This window comes from Myotis yumanensis, unplaced genomic scaffold, assembly GCF_028538775.1.
Source record: "Myotis yumanensis isolate MYYU_CA2020_CCGP unplaced genomic scaffold, mMyoYum1.0.hap1 SCAF_10, whole genome shotgun sequence".
NCBI lineage: Eukaryota > Metazoa > Chordata > Mammalia > Chiroptera > Vespertilionidae > Myotis > Myotis yumanensis.
In genome coordinates this window covers 64020167-64047594 of record NW_027223761.1, presented here as the reverse complement: position 1 = coordinate 64047594, position 27428 = coordinate 64020167, and the positions used below count along the sequence as shown (strand labels likewise).

At 35.9% G+C, this 27428-nt stretch overlaps 1 protein-coding gene across 2 annotated transcripts in view; it reads left to right on the top strand.

The window, feature by feature from the left end:
• The window catches only part of CNTN5 (contactin 5), a 1123865-nt gene that overhangs the window by 766937 nt on the left and 329500 nt on the right, over window positions 1-27428 (top strand). For both annotated transcript variants that reach the window (XM_070425923.1, XM_070425924.1), the window contains exon 8: window positions 16854-17057. In XM_070425923.1, the coding sequence (XP_070282024.1) occupies window positions 16854-17057 (204 nt within the window). The remainder of the gene's footprint in view (window positions 1-16853; window positions 17058-27428) is intronic.

Sequence of the window (27428 nt, the reverse complement as noted above, 5' to 3'; positions counted from 1 at the left end):
CGGGCCTGCACCCTCTACAATTCGGGACCCACTTGGGATGTCTGACTGCCTCTTGAAATCCAGGACTACTGGCTCTGAACCACTTGCCCAACTGCCTGCCTGATCACCCCTAACCCCACTACCTGCCTGCCTGATCACCCCTAACCACCTCTGCCTGCTTGCCTGATCACCCCTAACTGCTCTCCTGCTGGCCTGATTGCCCCTAACCACCTCTGCTTCTCCCCACATCCGGGACCCAGGATTCCCTGCCTCTGGCCAGCTGCAGGCACCCAGGGCCTGGGCTGGCTGCAGCCACAGGGGATTGTGGATGGGCGGCTTTGCTGGGGCTGCAGCCGCAGGCTCCCGGGACCTTGAGGAGGGCGGCTTGTCCCTCTCCTGGGCCACGGCCTGGTTGGTCCCCATTACTCTCTCGCAAGCTCATTTGTGCCTGGCTGATCCCCATCCCTCTCTCCCCAGTGTTGAGTGTCTGAGCAGTTCCAGCATTGAGGGTGTGAGGGCACGAGAGTGTGAGGGCATGATGACCATTTGCATATTAGCTCTTTATTGTATAGGATTAGTAGTGAAGGCAAGGTTTAAAAAATTAAAAACTAAAAATCTAACTGAAAGACATTATCTACCTTATATCTCAATTAGTATGTATATGATTTGACTCACTCTAGATTGTGAGTTCATAGACTTTATTAATCTTGCTAAACACTGACATTTCTGTAGCTTTACCCACAGTAGACTACCTTTTATCCATTTATCAACCATTCAGTGTTTCTAAGGTAATTTCTATAATCCAAAAAATGTAAAAAATATATAGAATCTTATACATTATGTCAATAAAATGCTTTAACATGAAGATTTAATAATCTGGAAATTTTTTAACAATATATGAAACCAATTATTTTTTCTCTATTTAGCTCAGATCCTAATAACTTAAATACTCATGCAAATTGTTTTATCCTTCTATATTATATCAACCATAAATTTTCATTTTGTTTCCATTATCTTAAATTAATTTATACAGCCTTCATTTTTAATACAATCAAATAAGTTCTGGAAATACATATTTAATAATTTTTTTAAATGTGGGGAAAAACACACAAATGATTTAGTAAAGAGAAGTAAATGCATTGTTCCAGGTTTTACACATAATTTACAGTTCTGTATGTTTGCAAAGAAAATTATTTATGTAGAATTACAAATGATTGAGTAAAAAGAAGTAAATGCATTATTTCATATTTCACAGGCTTGAAAGATTGTCAAAATATTAACATGTGTTTTGATTTATTAAATGAAAGTAAATAATGTTCCTTAAATTTACCTGCTTCAATTTTAGTATATGCTTTCATTTACTAATATCTATCTATTATCTATCTATCTATCTATCTATCATCTACCTAGCCATCTACCTATTTATAAAATGAAATAAAAATATAATAATTACCAAATAACTCAAATGGTTGTTTAACTAGTAGAATATTTCATTTCTAGATTAATCTAGATTAGAGGTCCTCAAACATAAATGATCCCCCTAGGGGATATTTGGCAATGTCTAGAGATATTTTTAATTGTCATAACTGGGGTGGGCAAAGGTGGGGGTTGTGATAAGATGCTGTTGGCATCTAATGGGTAGAGGGCAGAAAGTAGAAGCAGTGACACTAATAAATATCCTACAATGCAGAGGACTGTCTCTCACAGAAATTATCTGGCCCCAAATGTCAATAGTACTGAGATTCAGAAACCTTGATCTAGATAACAGGAAGCTTACTGAATTAAGATATTTTATATCAGCAATAAGTTTATACAATTAGTACTCTTTACTTTTTAGTTTCTCAAAATATTAATATTACTGGAGAGTACTCGTTCTCAGAAATAAAGATACTGAGTAAACTAGTGAACTACTATTTGATACAAGTAAAATAGGGAAAGGAAGCCAAAGGAGATGAGCATAGAAGAGTATGGTATTTCAAAGTTATTAAAATTGGAATGGTCCCTTATAGGCCAGCACCCTAGTGTTCTCATAAAGATACTACTACATTAGCTAATCATAAAGTATTCATTTAGGTATACTATTACAACAATGACAACTTTATGAGATCGCCTTGGTCAACTTCTACAACTGCATTTTAATTTTTCCCCCTGATACAATCAGTGATGGAAATATTGGTGTAGGGGAGTGCTTGTCCACTTGCAAAGCATAGCTATCACGCTGTGTTTTAAAATTGTGACAATCCTATCTGAGGACTTCATTACGGAGCTAATAAAATCGGTGCTGTGTTGCTGCTATTCTACACCAAAGATCCAGCACTCCATGGCACATGCTTTTTTCTCCAGATAGATTAAAGCATTCATTTTGATGTCATTTCTTTGTAATGAAAGTAAAAGGTCAGGTTAAGTTAAAAGTAAAACTGTATAAAGAGGCAAAATTCCAAAATGGTGGTCTGATAAGAGCTAATTAAAAAAAATTAGGATGACATGGTTTTTATTAACAAGTCTTCACCACAAACTTTGAATCAGTAGTCTTAAGTGAAATACACAAGGTAAAAGAACTGTACTGAAATTCTTGTTTCACTAATTTTCTCTTTCACATCCAACATTTGTGAAAACAGCTAGTAACATATTGTTACTTCTATAAATTCTTTTTACTTTAGGCCAACCTAATTAGCTCCATAAAACCGAGCAAACTGTCTAGAATATTTGTATTTGTTCAAGTCTCATGTCCTTATCACATATAAACATATCTACATATATAGTAGACTATATGTATTCCCAGGGGTTCTGTAAAAAACTTCCTCGTAAGTCATTTTAATTGTTTTATTAATCACCTTATAAATGGGAAAGCTGTGTTCAGTATCTTAAGAGATTCACGTTATGATACATAGTAGAAAATATTTTCACTACTGTGTTCATTCAGCTATTATGGTGTGCTAGCCTCTTTTTACAACTGAGGGATATGGTGAATAAAATAGGGAAGGTTCCTGCTCTAAGAACTATCTATCTATCTATCTATCTATCTATCTATCTATCTATCTATCTATCATCTATAGATGGTGTTAAGATTGAAAAGCCAGTCAGGCACAAACTCATGTAGGGCATTATATTTATAAAACTATTGCCAAGGTCTGAAAAATAGTTTAAGAAACATCTTGTTTCACTAATGATGAAACAACAAAACACTGTATTTATCATCAGAAAGGGATATATAAACTGCTCACTGGATACTGTAGTGAATTGGAAAAAAATTATTTTAGCTATCTAGAGAAATGATATGAAATAATATTTTGGTGTAACTCCAGATATTTCCAATTGTCTTTAGTGACAAAATGATATTCTGTTTAAAGCGTCTAAATAAAAAAATAGATAATTCTATTTATTAAATAGTTGCCGTATTTTACAGTAAGCATATGACACAGTCCCTGCTCCAGGTGAATATATAATTTGGGAAGGAAGATGGTATATCCGCACAGAACAGAGTCGCTGAGAGAACATAAGCAAGACCAATACAAGAGGAGTATATTGTGTGGGTGATGAGTAGGGGGTAGGGAGACCATATAGTATATTTGATATCCTAACGGGAATGTTTTTAGAGGGAAAGGAGAGGTTATTAATAATGTTTCTGGGGAAAATGAGGTAAATGATCACTCTTCTAAGTAAATCAGGACACAAATAATGATAGGTCCATAGAATTTCAGAAATGAAGTTCATTGTACCTTGGAGTGACTCCTGAAGCCTTTCAAGAAAATGGCCCTGCACTTGGCTTGTGTCTATACATGTGACCCTGCAGAAGGAAGGGGAAATGCATCTAGGCCAGGGAAATAACACTATAAGAGACATTTTTATTTGAGAATTACCCTAAGATGAAGCATGGGTTGTGAAGAATGGGAGATAATAGTGGATGGCTAAGAAAGAGATGGATTGAAGTATAAGAGCAGAAAGATTATAATAGAGTTTAAATTCCATGAAAAAAAGTCTCATACAACAGATTCATATAAGGTCTTTTGGTTGGCATGTGAAACTTCTATTTGATGTCAGATGGGAATACTGTGGAGCCACATGTAGTATAAAATATATACGTTTTAATTCTGCATAATCTGTATGCTGCTGCATGATAAATTGGAACAGAATAGCATGTGAGTATATTACCCACATGCCAAGTCAAATTGCTCTTTTAAGTATAAATGTCTTTTTACATATCATGCAATGCTTTATGATTTATGCAGCAAAGAAGATAAACATAGCAAAAATTAGGTACGTATATGGGTATACAAATGCTAATGTAGCGTTTTAGGTAATAATGACTATTTGTGAGCGCTTAATATAGTCCTGACATTATGTTAACATTTCTTCTAAAATTTCTCCCCAAATCTTATAAGTTAGATGTTACTGCAATTATTTGACAGATGAATAAACAGAATGAAAGAAGTCAGGTAATTAGCTGAAAACTGCACAGCTGCTAAGTGATAGTTAGTGCAAATATTCAAAAGTATTTTTGCATTGGTGTAAAGTCCATGATCGTGACCAGGGTGCCCCATTACCTTGCATCTAAACATGTGCTCATTGCATTGAGCCCCATGGAGCTCAATTCTTACACAGAGGTTCCCAACTGGAATAGGAAGCTGAGTACTCAGTACGCATCTTATTCCTCTCAAATGTGACATGATTCATGTTAGTAACAATCTCATTTTAATCACTTTCTTTCAGTACACATATGGGATAAGTACTAGCATGTTTTAAATATATATATGTATATATATATATATACATATATATATATTTAAAATATGTATATATTTATATTTACATATTTACACATAAAATGTGTATATATTTATATTTATAAAAATGTAAATATATACACATACATACAGGCAGTCCTCAGGTTATGTCAGAGATCCGTTCCTACAGTGCAACTTAATGTGATTTTCGCCGTAAGTTGGAACCCACCTACATAAGCACCTACGTCACTCACATGGAGCACAGACACAGCAGTAATGAAGTGAAACAGCAAAAAAAAAAAAATTGAAAAAAAATTTAAAAGAAAGATAACAATTCCTGACCTTTACTTGTGGTAAATAAATAATAAAAAACATGAAGCACATATGTACATACGTCGAAATGATGAAACTTTTTTTAAAATAAATAAATGGGAGATAGCGATGTAACCATGAAACAACGTTATATATATATATTATCTTTCTGTTCTGCCCATTCTCTGACATGATGTATTCTAATATTTCTTGATTTTCATTTAAGCATTTGGTGTGGCCTATTTCTTCAGGTGATCCCTATAAATCAGACTCTCTCATTTTCACCTTGAACTGTCAGCTCCTAAATTAGTGGTTTCTGAGTATATTTATCATCCTAACAGCTAGTTTGTATTATTGAAATTTGTGGCAATCCCTATGGACATTTAGTTTTCCTATTTCTAAAACTACAATATTGTTTAACCTTTCTGGGTTCCAATAAAATTGTAGTATTTTTATTTCAGCTTTTATAGATCCTAGTAGTCTTGTGATTTGGGAAAATAGCACTGAGTTAATCACCGGAATTATTAATGAACCAACAAGCTAGGAACAGTTGCTTAGGGGAAAAATACATCACAGAGCCCACACTTGTGGAAAAAAACAAGGAACATATCTCAGTAATTGCTACTCAACAAAGAAGTCTGAGTAAGTTTGGTTTTTAAGAAGTAAATAGCTTCTGTGTTCAGTAATTCGAGGAAGCGTTAAAGATTAAGGTAACATAGGAACTGACTAAAATTAGCCATTTCAGGAAAAATGAAGTCTCAAAATGATTTGGACAAATAAATAAAAAAGGAAAAAGGGAAATATGAAAAAAACAATTGACCCAGGGAGAATCAACATATATTTTTCCATTCAAACCTTTTATTTCCATAAAAATGCATGCCACATATCTCTGAATATCTAACATTCATATCTAACATGAATATTAGGCTCAAAATAATGACCAATCTTAATTATTGTAAATATATCCATTTTCAAAGTTATATTTCTTCCTTTTTAAATGTTGTCTTTCATTTCTCAAACTTCCCTATTATTTAATACTGAACTTTTTAATATTGTCTACTGCACAAATTTTGATAATATGTCATTAGAAAAGAGTAACATTTGGAGGCTAAGGAACAAACATACTTATAAAAATTTTTTTAAAAGCTGATTTTTTTGCCAAAAAAATCTCTTGTGGAATTAGTAAATTTTTAAAAATTATTGTACCATTTATATTATTAGTGTAACTTATACCAACTTTTCTACTTTTTCCAATCAACTAAAAAATTGTAGCCAAAAGTTTCATGCTATGTGAACTCATATAAATAAACATTTAAAGATTTATTACAGTGATTACATGTCAACAGAGATAAATATGTATTTTATGATTGGGATTTTTTTTTCTGAAGTAGGTGAGCCATAGGGACAAACCCCCAGAGCACAAAATAAACCATCTCAGTGCCTGTTGATAAATAGACAATACCCGCTATTTCTACCTGGTGCATGGCAACGTGACAAATAAATTACCTTCATTAAAGATTTGCATGAAGGATTAATGAGCATTAGTTAAGCCACAAAAGCACAAAGAACATTTATGAAAAATTACATTGAATGTAGGAAGTTGAGAGGCAGAGGATCTCATCATCATAATTTATCTTACCTGAAGATTTTCTGCTATACCTATATGATAAATGTAACCCATATGCAACCAAGGTCCCACATTTAGCATGCAAACTTTAGCAAAATCACAAGTTTAGAGGGTTTTATCCTCTGTGACTCACCTACCTAGAAGGGGGATAATTTATTAAACTTATATTTGTTTCTGTTCATACTTATCCTGCTATAAATCTTTAAACTTGCACCATCAAATTTGCATAGCATAAAATTAAAAGAAGTAAATATGTCTTTTAAAACTCACTGTGAATGAAAACTGTTGAGTGGTTTTAATCTTCTTTTGCTTTCAGTGCATAGAGCTAAATTAAAATTTAATTATTTTAGTTATATGCAAATGACAAACATCTTTTGGATAAGAGACATTTTACTAAATAAAACAGAAAAAAAATGAGAAAACTTAATTTTGCTAATCATGATTTCCAATTTCTTTCCTTTGAATGTTGCTCAAGATTAATGCTTTCTACTCATCCATCACTGCCAATTTGTGTACTACTGTTAATTTCAGAAAATACTGGATTACTTATGTATGGGACTTTTCTGATTAAATATTTTTTTAAAACTCTGCAAATCCTAAGATCAAGAATAAGTATCCACGTTTGTAATCGCTCATTCATATTTTGTTTTTACCCCCATGAACACTCACATTTCAGACACACTGTGCTGCTAATTTATAATAGCTTTCTATGTCAACAGGACACACCCTTACTATTTTATATAGTTAAGACTTTTATGGCTTTGTGACCACAGTTTAATCAGATTGTGACTCAATGGTCTACGGGCCCAGAAACCTGCTTTTGTCAGTTGAGTGGGATTTAGACACTGCTCTGCTTAGTTGTTATATGAAGCATCAAAGTTTTAATGGCAAAATTAGACTCCATAACATTTATAACAATCTAATAAACACTTGAAACCACTATTTATCAGGTTTTTATTTTTTCAGATAAAGATCTGTGCTTAGTAAGAATTGTTGGTCAAGTTATTGGTCTCTGTATCTTAGTTTTCTCATTCATAAAATGGGTTGCCTAGCCCTGTAAGGATTAAATTAATACACATAGGCCACACTCTCTGGAGCATACGAAGTACTATACAGTTTACTAGAGCCTATTGGTGCTACGCCCTGATCTCCTTCCGCTGGTGAATGCTCCCATCCAGGAGTGCTCCCTTCTCCAGAGAATTTCCCTTGCCTAGGAAATTCCCTGCTCGTATGGCACCTCACTTCCCCTGGCCTGTGGCCAGTAACTGACTGATGCAGGGGAGGGGGGCACACAAAACTTATTCTCTTTATCTTCTGTTGATTCACTCATCAAAGCTACAGTGGAATTTGTGTTCCAGAGACCCAAGTGGAATTAGTCCTAAACTAATCTTTGGTAGGGGACCACATCCTTGCTTAGCTTTTTATTTATTATTTATTTATTTATTTATGTTTGTTTGTTTGTTTGTTTATTCTTCCTTTCCCTATTCTGTTTCTTTTGAATTCTAATCCTAGGAACACTCTATCAATAAATCACATTAAAAAAATCTGCTTCTCTGTTTCTAGGAAACTGACCTAACACAATAAATGTTCACTAATATTGCTATTATTGTTGTTATTAAACTGTCTGATATTCTGATTACCTTGGTCATGTCTAATGGGTAGATAATACACTCTTCCAGTAATTTCCCATCTATCTCTTCTTTAATCCAAGTTCTTTCTAATTTTGATAAGCACAGCAAGGTCATATTCCCTGGCAAAATCTAAGAGCACAGATATTCTATTATTGATTAAGGGCTGGGGTCTATGAGCTTTAATAATGAATTGTGGGAAGTCTAGAGTGAATGCTTTTTAATGCAAAATTTGAAGCCTAAGTTGAACTTGTACACCGACTGTGTCACACTGTCAAGTAAATGCTGGTCCCTGACCTGATAGAGTTTACAATTCAAAAAATAGAGTTTTAAAACCCCTTAGCAAAGCAAGAAATTTAGGTTGCATTTGAAAACAGTTAGTAATGACCTTTATATCCAGACACAGGGCTCCTGGGATTAAAAAGTCCTCTGCAGTGTGAAGCATTCCACAGGGAAATAAAAATAGCTTCTGTCACCCAGTGTGTGTAATCACCTGAACTCTGGAACTTGCAATTCACTTACTCAAAGTCGTTTGAGTTGTGGATTCTGGGAGAATGCCAATGTACTACTGTTTCTATTATAAATATTCTTTACTTTATATTTTGTTTTGCTAAAGGTGTTTTGAATTATATGCACATAAAATTTTACTTTGTCTTGGTGACACACGTTTGAAGCAGAACTCTGCTGCTTCTGACTTTAGGTAACAAACAATGAAAATACATGCCTCGAAAACTTATAAAAAGGAGAATTAGTACTTTGTTTTGTTCAACCAAGATAACTAAAATTTAATGCAACAATACAGCCTGTCTTTGCTTTAAGGTAATTTCATTTTTTAACACATATGACAAATGTTCTCTCTTGCCTTCTTCACATCTTTGAAAATACCTTGATTCTGTAGGCACTAACCAAGTGTCTGTTTTACAGCTTTATTCTATTGTTATTCTCAGGATCCTTGCCTCAGGCTACGTTTTATAGGGGAAACTTTCAACACTTGTAGAAATTTAATCCACCTACACAGGGTCAAGGTGACTCTGCATGATACCAATCCTGCATTACACGAGGTCACTTATCCTGACCCAACAGCTGCCCTTCCTTCAATTTGAACACTGTCATTGAAGTAGCTTTTGTAGTCCTCAGCACAACCACAAAATGGATACATTACTGTCCCATTATATGGATACTGAAATTGAGGTTCAGCAAGATTAGAATATAATAACTGAAGCAGTATGATATAATGATAAAATATAGGCTTAGAGTGAGTCAGATCAATTTGAATTTTTCCTCTAACACTTATTAGCTACGGTTTTCCACTGGTTCCTTCATCTGTTTGAGCCTCAGGCCTTCTGATAGTGAAATTTTCTATCACAATGAAGGTAAAAATCAGCAATGTAAAAATATATTTTCTACTAATTTCAGGTTGTGTCTCCTTATGGTCAGTAGTAATAGATAATCAATGAGACAATTCTCTACAGAGTTTTCATCATATCATTAATTCCAAGACCCAAAGCTTCTGATGTGTACAGACATTATTAGGAAGAATGGTTATTTTCTGACTTATAGTTATAGTAAAGAATGTTGAAATGAATTGTAGATAATTAATTATTCACTTATATTGTTTTCAAGGACTTCAGAGAGTCCAGTATGCTGTTTCATTCCCGTTTCTCACACTTTTTTTATTATTATTAACGGCACTTCAATTATGAGAAATGAGTATCATTGTCCATATGAGTACTCTTGTTTTTATATCCTGTAGATGTGGAAATATGTCAGATGTGGAAAGAGGAGATCTCCTGTTTTGTGACCCTGAATCAATTACAGCAATTGTGTTGAAATTCTGCAATGCATGAAGCCATAAAAACCAAGACATTCAATTAGGACAATGGACAGGGCCGGTGTAGAAACTTTCCTCCTACCAAAATTTAGAAATAATGAGTAAAGAAAATTCCACTATACAATTAAGCTCATTAGAAAAGAAAGGAATCCCCAGGCTAAAATCTGGGAATAGTGTTAATCCTGAGGCGGTCCTGGCACAAGGTGGATTGTGTATATGTCATAAATAGATCTTAAAGTCTAGCAACGTGACAGTGGGTGTTCATGCTGGGATCAAGTACACATCTTTGGGCCTACCTGAGAAGAGAAATTAGATTAGTAACGTCTGCCCCAGGCCAGGCCCAAATTGGGCTATCCCCTGAGTAAACTGAATGATTCTCACTGACTCAGGATGAAAGACCAAAAAATTCTCCCAGGAGAAACCAAAACTTCAAGCCAACACAGCACATGGGACTATGGATCGAATGTATATTACCACATAGTATCGAAAGTGCACTAGTGAGATTTAATATAAAAATTAATGCCAAATAGATCTATCCCAAGTGGGGCTTTTGGTAGAAGCTGATGCAAAAGCATCCTTGACAGAGACTCCCATGGCCTAGAATGCACACAGAACCTCACGAAGGAGTCAGTCAGTGTCTGCTAAAACAGGGAGCACACACTGAAGAATCCTTTCAGGAACTTCTAAAACATTAGTTGTCTTAACTAAGCATAGTATTAAAAGAGAACTCTAGAAAAATGGGAAAAAAATCACAATTGATCAAATCATCTCGATATTCTTCTGAAATGAATAATAATATTAAAAATGTAATAGTCATCAGCTTGTCTTAAATTATTAGAGACAGAGTGGCATAAAGAAACAAAAGCCTGCCCTGGCCAGTTTGGCTCAGTGGATAGAATGTTGGCCCCATGGACTGAAGGCTTCCAGGTTTGATTCCGGTCAAGGGCATGTGCCTCAGTCGCAGGCTCAATTCCTGGCCCAGGTCAGGGCACATGTGGGGAGGCAACCAATCGGTGTGTCTTTCTCACATTGATGTTTTTCTCGGTCTCTCCCTCTCCCTGCCACTCTCTCTAAAAATTAATGAAAAAATATCCTTGGGTGAGGATTAACAACAACAAACGAATTTAAAAAATCCATGAAAGACTAATAACACTAAAGCTGACTCTGTGTTAGTACTTTCCTGAATTATTCTATAAACCTCAGAGGCTAACCTAATACTAAATATATGATTAATGCTCATTTTCTATAGTAAAGAAAACTTTTAAAAATATATTAAATAAATGCTAATAGAAAATGAAAAACCTAATAGTAGGAATTAAATAGCAATCTTAAAAGATATTTAGCTCAGTTCAATATTTTTATTCTTGTCACAGTTATAACCAAATCCAAGTTCAGGTTATCAACTTTTCTATGGTGTACAATTTCTACTTTGAATGTTTCTTGGAATTACAGAATGCTTTGCTATGTAAAACTGTGAACACATTTTAAAAACTAAATAAGCATTTTTGAATCCCCAAATACTCATTTACCTGTAAAATAAGAAAAAGTGCCAGTTTTATGTAAATGTTTTTTTTCTATTCTAAAAATATTTTATGAAATATTGATTCAACAAACACTGTCAGTAAAACAGAAGTAGCATTTTAATGAATGGTAGACAACCTTTAGTTATTCACTGTGTTCTTTGCCTTGAATTTCAAGTAATACAAACCAAAAATTGAGATGACCTCAGTAAAATCTAATATAAAATAAATTGCAAAAATATTAAGATGTCTATGAGCAATGTTTAAGTGACAAATGAAACTCTTATTATGACAATTAGAAGAATTCATAGTGTTCAATGTGAGAAGTCCTTGGATTTAGAGTAGAAGCTGGTGCCAAAGCAGCCTTGACAGAGACTCTCAGCCTAGAATGCACACGGGACCTCACAAAGTGTCTAGTCTAGAGTCTATTTGAGCAGCATGAGGACAGAATGAAGTATTTTTATTATAATCTATGGGCTTTCTTTGAGTAAAGCCACTTGGATACCATTAAAACATTCTTAATAAACCATCAAGTGCACTAAAGACTGCCAAGTGGGTCACTATAGCTATGAAAAAGAGTTTGTAAAATATTTGTTTGAATTATTTAAAGCTTTTGACATTGTAAATGCATATTATAATTATAAGCTAATATATAACATTTCAAAATTCTCAGGCATCTGCTAGAACTAAACTCTTAGGAGTAATAAATATCAGCTAAACCTTGCTTAATATCAACATTCTACTCATCATTGAAATTTTCTATGGAAAACAGATCAAATAATATTTAAGTACTAATAATTTTTTTACTATATGTTTGATCCTGTTTACTACTTTTATTATATTTAAATGAAGCACATAGAAAGAGCTCTTAATAATTTTTGAGGGAGGGGCTAACAAAATGTTATTTTTATATCTTATAACTATATATTATGTGTTATGCTCCTGGTTATATTATTTTATTTTAAAACTTATTAAGTTGGTAATATTAATCTCATTTTTTTGAATGAGAAAACCAAACTCCAAATAAAGGTAAAGACTTGTTCACTTGAAACCATCAGTAAGGGATTTTAGACTGAAGTAATAGGATTTTTAATGTTCATCACTTGATTGTATCGGATACACCTACCTCAGATGATGCCCATAAAAATGTTTCTCATTCTTTTCAGGAGTTAGCTCGAGACAAAAAAAATTAAATGCTAATAGCTCCAGAGGTGTTCTATTCTAAGTTAATCGATCCATATATAAAGTTTTGAAATTAGTTATATTGACTTTCAATATGGGTGGATCATTTTCATGCTTCTGCTGAGTATTTCAAAAGGCCAATTAAATGCCAGGCTTCCCATTGGAACCTAGGCAGGGCCAGAGTGATAAATGTATTTATAGCTACTCATGACATTTAGGTTGGTGGACAGAGAGGAAGGAAGGAGAGTAGGAAGGAAGGGAGAGAAAGAGAAAAGGAAGGGAAACAAAAGGATGGCATGAAATGAAATAGGGCTTCCTAAAACCTATTGTAGATTAGAATCACATGTTGGTCTTTGTAAAAACCCAAGTAAAGTTTTCACTTAATGTTGTAGATAGATTCTTTGAAACAACTTTAAGTGAAACTACTATACCAAGTTTTACCATAAGCTAATTGATATAAATAAGAGTTAAATTCCAACACATTTCATCAATGTTATAACGAAACAACTTTATTGGAGAACCTGCCATAACTGTTGTTACTAAATAAATAGTTCTGGTGAAAGAGGACCTTGGAATCTCCTCTTTCAACCATAACATAGATAATTATAACATGTATTGAGATTTCCGTGCTACGCACAATATTTCCAATGTCCAATCTTCTGTTAACTCAATTGGTTTTACTCTCCACTCATCTGTTAAATTTGCCATTCAGTGATATTCCAAATACCAATCTTAAGTGATGTTTTCTTTATGTAACTGGGCTATTTGACTTATTTGACATCATTAACCTTCTTGAAATGGATAACCCATTGTTGCCTATGACACTGAATTTTCTTTATTCTATTTGAATTTTTGCAATCGTTTCTTTACTCTCCACCCTTTGCACATTTTCCTTATTTAGCTTTTTTGTGCCTCCCAGGGAACCATCTTCTTACCATATCTATTCTCCCTAGTTAATCTCATCTATTAGTACTTACGTGGTTTCGATTATACCAATATACTGACAACTTCTAAATTTAACTTTCATTGTGGATTTCCTTTCCTGGACTTCAAACATATACTTGTCAATTACTAGAACTCCTTATCCAGGTTTCTCTCACACACTTCAAACTCAAATGCCCAAAAGTGAACTGATGGTCTTTCTCCTTAAACCAGTCTGATTTTGTGTATTTTCTTCCTGAACTGCTGCCATCCTCTACCCAGTCCCTCAAAGAAGGTAGGATAATATTCCTGGACTGTTTGTCTCTTTGTTTTACCTCCAGTATATTTCTTGAACAAATATCCTTCTCATTGTTATAATCATGATTCTATTTCAAAATTTTTTAGCTCTCATTTCTGTATGCAATATTTTCCTATTGTTTTTTTCCTGCAGCCTTGCTCTTACTTGAATCCAACATCACCAGAATCAGCTACAGCCCTTTGCTGACAAATGTGCAGTAGTGCCACCCTGCATATAAGATAGACACAAGCTCCGTAATGTAACATATACACCATGTTAATCTGTGTTTAGTAATTTTATTTCTCTCCAATCAATCCAACCCTTTTTCTGACCACTCCTTTCCTCAGAGCTTTTACTCCAATAGTTCAAAACTGTTTGCGGTGGTCCATTCTTACCATCCAACTCCTTGTCTGAATGGCCATCCTCATTTGTCTCCTTTTACTGGAATATCTTTAACACCCCATAAACTCTTCATCTGGCCAGCTCTAACAAATCTTTTAAAACTCCAAACTTATAACACCAACACAATGCTTGGTCTCCATAGTCATACATGCAACTGCCTTTTCAATTGTATGCTAAATAGTATGACAAATTTAACCTCTAATTTAAAATGATTTTACTCCACCCACATTCCAAAGAACTGCTCTTTCTGTAGTCTTTCTATTTCAATAAAGAGAAATATTTTCTTCCAATTGCTCAGTTACCAGCTCCAAAGTCTTACTCCTGAACTGTTTTTTTCCCTCTCATTTCATAAAAATTCATCAGTAATTCCTGTCTATTACCACATTTTTATCAGAACCAATCATTTCTCATCACTTCACCATTACTGCTACCATCCTAGGCCAAATTATTTACAGCTTTCATGGCTATTTTGAAAATAGCCTCTTAGACTAGAGAACATTATTATTCCTGCTGCCTCTCCCCCATGCCCTGCTTTGTCCTCGGCCTGGCTCTTCTCTATCCAGTAGTCAGAGAGAGCTTTTCAAATACAAATTCACATGTTCTCATCCTTGTCATGTTCTAGCTCTCTTAACATGATTTAGTTTTCTTTACAGCACTTATCATCACTTGATATATACTTCCTTGTATTTTTTATTTCTTCCCACTATAATGAAAGCTCCATGAGAACAAAGACCTTTATTTTTTCACTTAGAATGTTGCTGGTCTATCATGACCCTCAGCAATATTGTTAACAAATGAATAAATGAATGTAGCTCAGATGTCTCTTAATTCAGGAAGTTTTCAATGATAGACATGATTACTTAAGCATCACATTCCCATGCCTTCTTTAGAATAGAATATATATTTTTATTACTTTACTAGAGGCCCAGTGCACAAAAATTTGTGCACTAGGTGTGTGTGGGGGGAGGTCCCTCAGCCCGGCCTGTGCCCTCTCGCAGTCTGGGAACCCTCAGGGGATGACCACCTGCTGGCTTAGGCCTGCTCCCTGGGGGATTGGGCCTAAGCTGCCAATCAGACATCCCTCTGGCAGCCCGACAGCCGTCAGGGGATGTCCACTTGCCAGCGGGGAGCAGACCTAAGCTGCAGTTGGACATCCTTAGCGCTGCTGAGGAGGCAGGAGAGGCTCCCACCACCACTGCTGTACTGGCAGCCATCAGCCTGGCTTGTGCCTGAGCAGAGCTCCCCCATGTGGGAGCACACTGACCACCAGAGGGCAGCCCCTGCATTGAGCATCTGCCCCCTGGTGATCAGTGTGTGTCATAGTGACCAGTCATTCCCAGTCTATCTGCTGTTAGGGTCAGTTTGCATATTACCCTTTTACTATATTGGATAGAGGCCTGGTGCATGGGTGGGGGCCAGCTGATTTGCCCTGAAGGGTTTCCCGGATCAGGGTGGGGGTCCTGCTGGGGTGCCTGGCCAGCCTGGGTGAGGGGCTGATGGCTGTTTGCAGCTGGTCACACCCCTTCAGGGTGGGGGGTCCCCACTGGGGTTCCTGGCCAGCCTGGATGAGGGGCTGATGGCTGTTTTCAGGCTGGCCACACCCCCTTCAGGATGGGGGTCCCCACTGGGGTGCCTGGCCATTCTGATTGAGGGGCTGAGGGCTGTTTTCAGGCTGGCCGGCAACTGAAGCTCCCAGCCACTCCTTTTTTTTTTTATTCTGGGATTTATTTACCTTCTATAATTGACACTTTGTTATCATCACTGGAGCTAAGAGCCAGCTCCTGCTTGCTCCAGCTCTGTTGCCACGGCCTGCTTCAAGCAGGCATCTGGGGTTTGTTTAGCTTCTATAATTGAAACTTTGTTGCTTTCGGAGCTCAGAGCCGGGCCGCAGCAGGTGGGGAACCTTGGCTTCCTTCATCACTGGAGCAAGCAAGCCTCCTGCTCGCTTCAGCTGTGTGGCTGCCGGCCGCCATCTTGGTTGGGTTAATTTGCATATTGCACTGATTAACCAATGGGAGGCATAGCAAAGGCATGGTCAATTACCATGTTTCTCTATTATTAGATAGGATTCCACACTGTTTTATAGGTCCAGGTAACTATCTTCCATTAGACTGATCTTTAAGAATGGAAAACTCTCCTCATCTTTTTTAAGTTTAGTGTTATCATAGTGTCAGTCATCTAACACATACTTGAAAAACTTTGGGATAGAATGAATAAATGAATATGTAAAGGCTGAGCATTCTTAAGAAATAGTCCAGATCTTTCCATAACCATTAAAGCAACAGTCCTTTAAACACATCTGGATCTAATGGATCAAATATGTATGGCCTTGATATATACCTAACATTTTAGTAAAGGCTTTGTTAGTTGAGCTTTAACCGTTAGTAAAGTAACATCTATTTCAACAATTAAATTTTGTGTATTTTCAGAGATCATCTATAGCTGGGTATTTAACGAGTTCCCTTCCTTTGTGGCGGAAGACAGTCGGCGGTTCATTTCCCAGGAGACAGGCAACCTTTATATTTCTAAAGTCCAAGCATCGGATGTTGGCAGCTATATTTGTCTGGTGAAAAACACAGTGACGAATGCCCGAGTGCTTAGTCCTCCAACACCACTCACTCTACGTAATGATGGTAAGTTGCATGGCCCCGATTGAAACATCAGACACCTCAAAGGTGAAAAATAAAGATGTAGTAGTGTTTTACTACACCCTTGAACCTAGCACAAAAAAAAGTACAAAGGCATTTGCCATACTTAGAAACTCTATATTTTTGGTCTGAGATTATGCATACCTTAGAATAAAAATTTTGACATAGGAAGTTGATGATCTATGGATGAGAAATAGTAAACATAATGCCTCCCAATGCCAAAAAAGGGGAGAGATAATGTGAAAAAAATGAACAGTAGCAAAGACTCCACAGCTCTTTGCTCTTTACTGCCTCTATATAGCACATGTGTATTAATTGTGAGCATTTTATAGGTTCACTTTTCATTACATTTTTATATTAGCTACCTTCAAATTGAATGTTCAGCTTTTAATATTTCATGGTATAGTTATAATTGTTATTATTACTTTTTCAATAATAGGAATAGTTGGATCTTTAACTTTTAAGTTCAATTATGGCAGATATGATAATTCTATAATTATAGGTATTGCCATCTAAAGGATCTTCAAATTTAAACACCTCATTTCTAGTTATAGACATTTACAGTTAAGCATTGCATTAAAGAAGTCATGTGCTATATTACAGTTGATATATGATATGTGGCTTGCTCTGTCATGCAATAAAAATCTATAAATGCATATTATGAAGTAAATTTGAAAGTGCTTATTGTGAAGCTTAAAAAATAATATATTTTAACAGTACTCTTTCAGATACTTGGTTTTAGAATATATGCTGCTGGAATGTATCCAGAGTTATATCACAAGATTTTTACTTACAACTTAGCTTTTCATCTTATATATTTAGACTTAATAGTAAATATAATACAAGTACATATAATAGTAATAATCTTAACAGAAAGTATAAAAGCAGTAGCTCTTTTTGAGATGAGAAAGCTCATATTAGAGAGATGAAGGGACACAGCTAAGTAATGACACAGGAATAGATGAGAAACAAAAACAATTTTGGAGACCAATTTAGAGTCTGTTGAAACCAGTCAGCCAAGAGGTGATGAGAAATAGAATGGAAACGGTGGTAATAGCATTCGCAAGCAGGAGACACGCCTGGGATTTCAAGGAGGTAGACTTGCCAGGATATGATGGTTAATTAAACATGGGACTCTGGAGTAGGAGGAAGCTTTGACATAGTTCACTGAATGGGTGATGATTCATGGATCATGATCACCAACTGCAAATGGGAGTTCAACATTGTTACTCCATCCTACTAGCTTTCTGTAAACTGGACTATGAGCCAACATCCCTTCACAAAAACTATAAAAGTATCAAATTTATCTTCCTGCTAATAAAATTCAGACCTAACTACATCTTCGTTCATATTGTTCTTCCCTCCCCCTATCTTAATAGAGATAGAGATCATGTTTCTCCTCCTATAAGGACATCCCTTTATCTTTGTTGATTTTCATTCCCTCTGGCCTTTTCAGAACATTACACTATTAGTCATTATTTCTTACATCACTAATACCATGTCACTAAACTAATAAACTATTTTTAGTCATCATAGTAATTGGATTTACTGAGGCAGTTCAAATTATTTACCTTTTTGTGTGAATATCTTTATTTTCAAAGAATCATGAGTTGAGCAATAATATGTAAAGGCTCATTAAAGAAATACAAATGAGTAAAATGAAACTGTTATTTTAAAGTTAACATTTAAATTAAAAAGAAAGCGGTGGAAAACGCCTGCTAAATTTCAATTACATTTTTTTGAATGATAGTCTTAATTAAGATTCTGAGAGAGGTTAGAAATTTACATTTCCTCTTTCTGTAAATTATCTAAGGTTGTTGTTTCCATGGTCATTCTTTGCCTACTAATGTGTATTTTTTTTATCATAGTAATACTGTATATCCATATTGAATGAATGGTATAATTGTGGATGAGAAAACAAAAACAAAAAAAACAACAACATTTCTTCCTCTCATCAAATCCCACTCCTTAAAGCCACTCTTTTTAACTTTTCCTTTTTTCCTTGATGAGGTTCATATATAATGCTAGAAAATATCGATATTTCTTCTTTAATCAAGTTAAAGAAATCAATGTGGTTAAGAAAGATCATACAAAGAGTATAAGATAAAGAGAAATGAGCTTAGGAACAAACCTTAAGTAATACAAATTGCATTAAAGGAAGGGTGATGAATGCAAATCCTACAAAGATAATGATAAGAAGCCAGAGTTAATAGGAAAAAACAGTATTGTAGAGTCAAGGAAGCCACGGAAATGCGTGTTTGAATGAGGAGAGATGGGAGCGCAGCTCAAGATGGTGCACTGGGTGCCTGTATTGGGTGCCTGTCACCCTCTGAGACCTTCGGAGACAAAGCCATGTCATGGGCGAGGAAGCTGAAGGAGAGGAAGCAATTCACTAACAAATAAGACATTTTGATAAACAGTTTCTGGAAAAATAAGGATGTGAGTTAAAGAATTAAACAGGTAGAGAAACTAAAACTTAGAATAAAGTTTGAGGGATCTGAGGAGTTTAAAGGGCTGAAGACCATGTGCCCAGTGGAAGCCTGAAGAAGTTCTGAAATCAAAGTCAGCCAAAGGTGGATATAAAAATGAGACTGAACAGAGGGGGATTGAAGGTATGTATGTTGAACATCCATTTCAGTGAAATATTGGAATCTCTTCTCTTCCTTTTCCTACATGCAAAAAGACCAAAGGGTTGTCTCTTAACAACATGGATGCACTTTTTATGGACAGCTGGAGTTCTTAATGAGAACAATGGCCTGCAGGCAAAAGCTTTTTCATTCAGCAGATGGGTGTCCACAGCCTGACAGCCAGTTACTTGCTCCCATATCAAAGCCAAGAGGATTGCCCTGGCCCAGGTGCTCAGTTGGTTGGAGCATCCTCCGGTGCACCCAAAGGTGGTGGGTTTGATTCCCAATCAGGGTGAGGATTTAAAAAAAAAAAGCTGAAGTGACTTTCAACACACTGTTCCCAGCCTTCTCCTCACCCCACCTTTAAAGGGAACCAATTCTACATACAGGGGAACCATGACCACTTCCAAACTTCTCATACTTAACATTTATATACAATTCTAAGTTAACAGTTTCTATTTAAGAATTACCAAACTGTTGAGTGGTTACAGAATTTATACCAGGATAATGTGTGGAAAAAAAAGAAACTTTTAATATGCTAAAAAAAAAGGCTTCTAGTAGACTGGAATCATTCTTTAAAATAAAAAAAAACTTCCATATCACTATTTGATCTCTCTTTTTAAAAAAATTGAAAAGTATGTTCAAAAGGACACACTCCTGAATGTTTTCCCAAGTAGATGGCATATATTAGACATTATGTCTAAGAAATTGAATACGATTGTGGATGAATCCATTTATTGCACCACGGTTGGCTGGAATTCCTGGTGGGTTTCACAAACCTCTCCGTGCAGAGACAGGCATCAGAGTAGATATTTCTGCAGACTTGGCAAACACCTCTGCAGGGGTTTGAATATAAAAATTACACTTAATCTGCTGTGACCATAGAGTTAGCTATAAAAGTCATTTCAAGAACATTGTGTTTTTATACTTCTCTGAAAGAAAAAAAAAAAACAATAGTCGTTTCTAAAAATAGTAGAGGCTATATACTTAGGCAAATTATTTCCTCTCAAGTACAAATAAAATTTTACTTTAAAACTATTATGAAATGTCTTGGATTCTCTCAAATCAGAGCTGGACACAAAATTTGCTTGTAAGTAGTTTTTTTTGTTTTTGTTTTTGTTTTTCAAATGTATCCCAGAAAGCAGGAATGTGGGCTGGAGTGGGGGTGAGGAGTGAAACAATGGGAAGGTGGGTTGCATCATGGAGATGACCACTTCTACAGGCAGCTGGAGCTTGAGCCCACAGGGCCAGATCCTTTCAAAATGCAGTCAGAATAGGTCCTTGGAGGACTTATCCATGGGCATTCATCTCCCATTCCAGGAAGGTGGCTCCGAAGGCAGCTCATTTCTGTGTGCCTGCATGTGCCCTCAAGTTGCAATTGTATGAAATAGGCGGCACCTGCACAGACCTGGTGGCAGTGGCAGTTGCAGGAGTGGATACCTGGGCCAAGATTTTTTTAACTGGCCCACAAGAGAGGTCTAAACGTAGATGAGGAAGCTTTAGAAGACTGAAGTGCATGAGTGACATGATCAGAATTTCCTCTGCTGACACTGTGGAAAATTATCCTCACACACTCACTCGAGTAAATTGCATACCTACTACGTGTCTGATAATTTTTTTAATATAATGGAGGTACAACAGAGGGGAAAGCAAATGTAATAACCATCCTTATGCAATTTACAATATAATACAAGGAGGATATGTCCCCGAATACTGAATATAACACTGCATCCTAGGATCTGCCTGCCCTCATTCAGTGCCCCATGAGGCCATCTCATATATCATTGCAATAAAAAACAAATTTAAAATCTATCTCCAAAAACATTTATACAGATTTTTACTAATAGTGTGGAGAGTAAGGAATGAGGTGCTGGCATTACCCCTAACACAGCAACATTTATTAAACACATCACTCTAACCACATCTCTCTTTAATCTAGCTTTCATATCTCTACCTCAACATACCTCTGCCTTTCCCACATAACACTGTGGCCTCTATTTTCCCTTTAGGGTCTCACTCTCTCCGTATTAAATATGGCAATTTCATACTTTCGTTTCTCCTTTCATTTGAGTCCCTAACCCAATTCTGAAAAAAAAATTTAGCTTATTTTATTTTTATTTAATCAACAATTATGTTTTATTACTACATGTGAGGCGTTGTCTGAAAAACTTTACAAGTATTAGAATGAAAAGATGGAAAATATACACAGGCAGATATTTTAAAAAGAAGTTGAAGTTCTATTAATATCATACAGGATATTAAATGAATTTCTAAAAATAGGAATGGCCACCACATTCTGATAATAGGTTTAATTCTTCAAGAAAATATAACAGCCGAAACCGGTTTGGCTCAGTGGATAGAGCGTCAGCCTGCGGACTGAAAGGTCCCAGGTTCGATTCCGGTCAAGGGCATGTACCTGGATTGCGGGGCACATCCCCAGTAGGAGATGTGCAGGAGGCAGCTGATCGATGTTTCTCTCTCATCGATGTTTCTAACTCTCTATCTCTCTCCCTTCCTCTCTGTAAAAAATCAATAAAAAAAATACATTTAAAAAAAAAAAGAAAATATAACAGATCATCTTCCCACAACCCACTATGTACAGGACCAGGTCCCCCATTCCTCTTTCCATCCAGATGGGATCTTCTCTTATAAGATCCCTCTCTTTCCTGAAGCACATTCTCTCAACACCCTTCTTTAAAGTGGCTGTATAGTAGTATAGAGAGGATAAAAAAATCAAGTAATAAAAGAAAAAACAAAACCAGAACCAGCCCCTGTTCCCTTTTCTCATCCCTGGAGTTGGATAGCAAAGAAAAAAAAATCATTGAAGAAGCAACTTGAGAAAGTGAGTGGGAATACATTTAGAATGCATGCAGAAAGATTGCTTTGGTTAGAGAATTTATCAGTTGTCACAGTGGGGAGATAAATTGCTATTTGGTGGTGAAAGGTCTAATGGCGTGTTGTTGTCTTTTAATGAACTATAAGCAAAGTCATCAACTGAGAATGTACATATATGTAAACAACAGGTTTCTTTTTAAGGCAAGAAGTGTATTAACAAGGAAATTGTATATAGAATTACCTACTTACATAATCAATGAATTAACTCCACTAATTTACTAATGAGTAATGCAGGTCCTAGGAGCCATGGAAAAATATTCAAGCCGAAACCGGTTTGGCTTAGTGGATAGAGCGTCGGCCTGTGGACTGAAAGGTCCCAGGTTCGATTCCGGTCAAGGGCATGTACCTGGGTTGCGGGCACATCCCTGGTGGCGGGTGTGCAGGAGGCAGCTGATCGATGTTTCTCTCTCATCGATGTTTCTAACTCTCTGTCTCTCTCCCTTCCTCTCTGTAAAAAAATCAATAAAATATATTTTAAAAAAAAAGAAAAATATTCGAAAATGTCATGTCTTGAAGAATGTGGTAGGCTGAGTAGTGGTCCGCAAGATGTACATAGCCTAATTCCCAGAAACTTTGAACGTTAACATATATGGTAAAGGGACCTTGCAGATGTGATTAAGGACACCCAGGATTAGTTTGGATTATGTGGCTAATTAGAGTCAGCCCTAAATATAGAAACAAGTGTCCTTACAAGAGGGATGCAGAGCAAGATTTCATTACAGAGGAGAAGAAGGCAATGTGATGATGGAAGTAGAGATTAGAGTGATGAGCTTGAAGATGGAGGAAGGGGACCTGAGCTAAAGAATGTAACAAATGCAGCAACAGAAGATGGAAAGGCAAGGGATGGGTTTTCTCTAGAGCAGTGGCTCTCAACCTTCCTAATGCTGCGACCCTTTAATACAGTTCCTCATGTTGTGGTGACCCCCAATTTCATTGTTACAAATTGGACATAATTAAAGCATAGTGATTAATCACAAAAACAATATGTAATTATATATGTGTTTTCCGATCGTCTTAGGTGACCCCTGTGAAAGGGTCGTTCGACCCCCAAAGGGGTCGCGACCCACAGGTTGAGTACTGTTGCTCTAGAGCCTCTCAGAGGGAAGGTGGCCTTGCCCTCAAGAGAGACCACCTTGACAGAGGCCAAATGAAACTGATTTTGAACTTCTGGACTTCAGAACTGTAAGAAAATAACTGCATGTCATTTTATACTACCAAGTTTGTGGTATTTTATTACAGCAATCATGAAAAAATTAATACAAAGAGCAAACAAAAATTTGGGGCACATTTTTTTCTTACTCATCTTGTGAATATTTGTGGTTATTCGAGTAGTGTATTAGGACTGGCTTGTTCCTTCTCCCAAGAGTTGATTATGTGCATCTCTTCACCTCTTGGCAGCTTCAGATCAGTCTTCACGGGGAGTATTTACAACATAAAGCATCAAAGGCTACACATCAGGGTTCCTATCCACCTCCAACCCCAGAGAACTGGTGGTTAAACTGCATTCTGATACTAATTCAGCACCTAAAATCACAGGCACTGAGTCAAAAATAACATTTGATGGAATAAGCATCAATTTACATGTACCTTTGTTCCACCCCAATTCTCTCTGGCTGCTTTGCGCCAGATAAAAGCACAGACTGAATGAATTCTGTGTTAATCTGTTTCTGATCCCTGAAACTTGTTCTGGCACTCAAGCAGTATGATGCAGCAAAGTCACTCTTATTTCCTGACCAGTGTGGTTATCACAAAGAAATATGACAAATGGAATGGCTTTGGGTATTTATTTTTGCATTTTCTCTTCTAAGTTTTGCTCCTTATGTGTTGAATATCCTGCTCTAAACCCAGGAGACTTTTTCTTCTAATCTTTGTTCAGAATTTTCAATTTATGCATCGTTTCAAGGGGACTTGGAAAGCTGGTGACAATAACACTCCTACTCAAGAAGATATAACTATTCAAAAGAAGCTGAATAAATCAAGATTTTATGTCAGAATTTTCAGGAATATAGAAACTTATTTGGCTTTTATTAATCTTTTATTTATTTTGCTCTGTGTCTCTCTCAGAAGCTTATCATGCCGACGGGTTACAAATTAAATAAAAACATCAAAAAATCATTGGTTCATTTTTGAATAAGATAAATACTTTGCTTGCTCAGCTGTCCTTGACAGTCATTCCATACAGTTCAATTTCTCCTCAAACAGACTTATAAAAGCAATTTGCACTTCTATCCATAGAGACAACAATTATTATCAAGAAAAACAATGTGCATTATTTCATCGACTCTCTCAGTATGTCTTTAAAACTTTGTAGATTTAATAAGTGCTTACAAATAAGATACATTTCCTAAAGATGTATCTACTTTAGGCCCTTTCCTGGTTTCTAACATGAAAGCTTGTTATTGTTATTTAGAAGAAAAATCCCAAAGGATATCAATTTTTGATAACTGGCATTGTAATAGTGACTATATAATTCTGAACATAAACATGAATTTTGAGTTATTTTTTTGTAAGGGTATAAAATATATGTTCTTTTATTCCTGTCTGACTTTCCTATTGTCAGACTAATCTAAACTGTCTCTGTTGCTATATTTAATTTCTTCATTTAATAATCTGCAGTCTGGCATTCAGCCTCACTGCACTGCTCAGGGTGTTTCCTCAAAATCGGTCAAGTATCTGTTAATCAAATATATCAGCGCTTTCTCAGCCTTCATCATGTTTTACCTTTTTGCAATCTGTTTAAACATAAGAATATTTTCTTTTCTTGATGTACTGGAACAGTTTCATCTGTACATTTCACTGTCTCTTCTCAGTGTACCCGTAAGTCAGTCATTCCATTTCACTGGCCATCTGGATGTGTCCTGTGTCCATGCATCCATTTTTCTGTCTTGCTTATATTGTTCCAGAAAGGATTTAAGGAGGTTTATCCTTCTAAATATAGGTGTTTCTCCAGGATTCTGCTCCTGAGACTCATCTAAACTATTTTTCTTTAGGGGGCACTTCTGTTTCTGTCTCCAATTTAGAATTTTCCCAGAACTTCTCCAGCTGATATCTGTATTGTTAGTAAGATCACCTTTCTTCTAAACATCAAACGGAAATGTTTCTGGATCAGTTAGCATCCTCCTAAGATTCTGATTACTTACATATTCCATAGGGTTGGCAAACCCTTGGAATTCTACATCTCCAATGTCATTCTCATCCATCCTCCCCTTTCTATTTCAGACTACAGCGCTCTTTACCTCTTGTCTAAATCAGTGGCTTTTAACTGCATTTTTCTACAATTCACTCTTTATGTGCACTTTCTAGAGTATCGCCACATTCCAGGCTGTAGAAGAAAGTAGAGGCTGCAGTTGCAGTGGCAGTGAGCTAGCTGAAAGACCATCTCCTTTACCCTCAATCAAGAAGGCTTACAATAAAGTTCATGAGAGTGGCGTCATTACAGAGATTTAAACTAGAATCTATTTTGATTAATTTTGTTTAAAGTAAATTGGTTACAAAGTTAGGTTTATCCTTGAACAAGAAACAACCTGTCTGTGATTCAATTTATTCACTTGGACATAAGGATAGCATGGATACTCATCTCATAGGGTTATTGTGGGGATTCAATGCATTAATATATACAAAGCTATTAGAACAGGGCCAGTTACACAGTCAGCTTCAGTAAAGGTTAGCTATTAACACAGTATTTATAACTCAATTCCCACTTTTCGCTAGTGTGATGGGTCATTACAGTTAAGAACTACTTTCCAAGATCGTTTCTATGATTGTAGTGTTTGTTTTGCTATTGTTTATCATGTAAACTCAACTCCTCTGTCTACAATTGAGGATTTCACAAGGATTGGAGAACAGGTTATAGCCTTGGAAGTAGTTTTATATTTAATCACTTGTCTTCAGTCATTTTTCATTCAAAATTTACCCCAGAATTTTCTGAGTCCATTCCTTTTGTTCTCATTCTTTCTTTAGATGCCCTCTGAACTCCTAGCTCTGCCTGCAAGTATTTGAATGACATCTATTGGTTAGTTACAATAAACAGGAATAAAATCTACCATATAATAAGTATAGTTTGAATTTTATTATAAAAGCATTTTTATGTTTGTCCATTTTGAAATTCATCTGCCACTTTGATAATATTAATCCATACAACCATGTAATATCTTTATAGAAATTATATTTTCCAGATTAATATTTCACTACTTAGTAGAGCTCAGTTCACCTGAAAGCTTAAAGATTTTATTATTCCCATATTAAAATACTTCCCACATTAAGATGCATTCCAAAATAATCAATAAATGCCACCACCAACTCAACCCATGAGGACTATTCTGTTTTGCCAACATGCTTCCCATACCTAGGTATTTCACTAGTTACGACAAGACATCATCCCTCCACATTACATCAATTCACTGTTTTTCGTTTGTGGGGTTTTAAAAAAAATAACATTGAATACTAAAATTTCTCAAAAGCATTTGAAAGTCTATAAAATAATATCTAATAGACCAGCATGTAATAGTGTGATCCTCAAACACTTGCATGAGAATAATCTCGGATGCTTGTAAAAGATGGAAATATTGAGGTATACCCAAGATCTACCCAATCAGAATCTCTGGACCAATCCTAGAAATCAGCATTTTTACCTACAAAAACATTGTAAAGTGAACAAAATTTGTTCTCCACAAAATTGTTCTCTTTTTGAGACCCAGGAGTGTCACTGCTCCCCTCCCTCCCCAACGGACACCAGCAGTCCTCTTCCATCTGAAAGTACAAGAGATAATTAAATCTACATGAGCTCTCTCATCCCTAAGAAGAGAGAGCCCTGCTTCTCCCAGGTCCCCTGAAC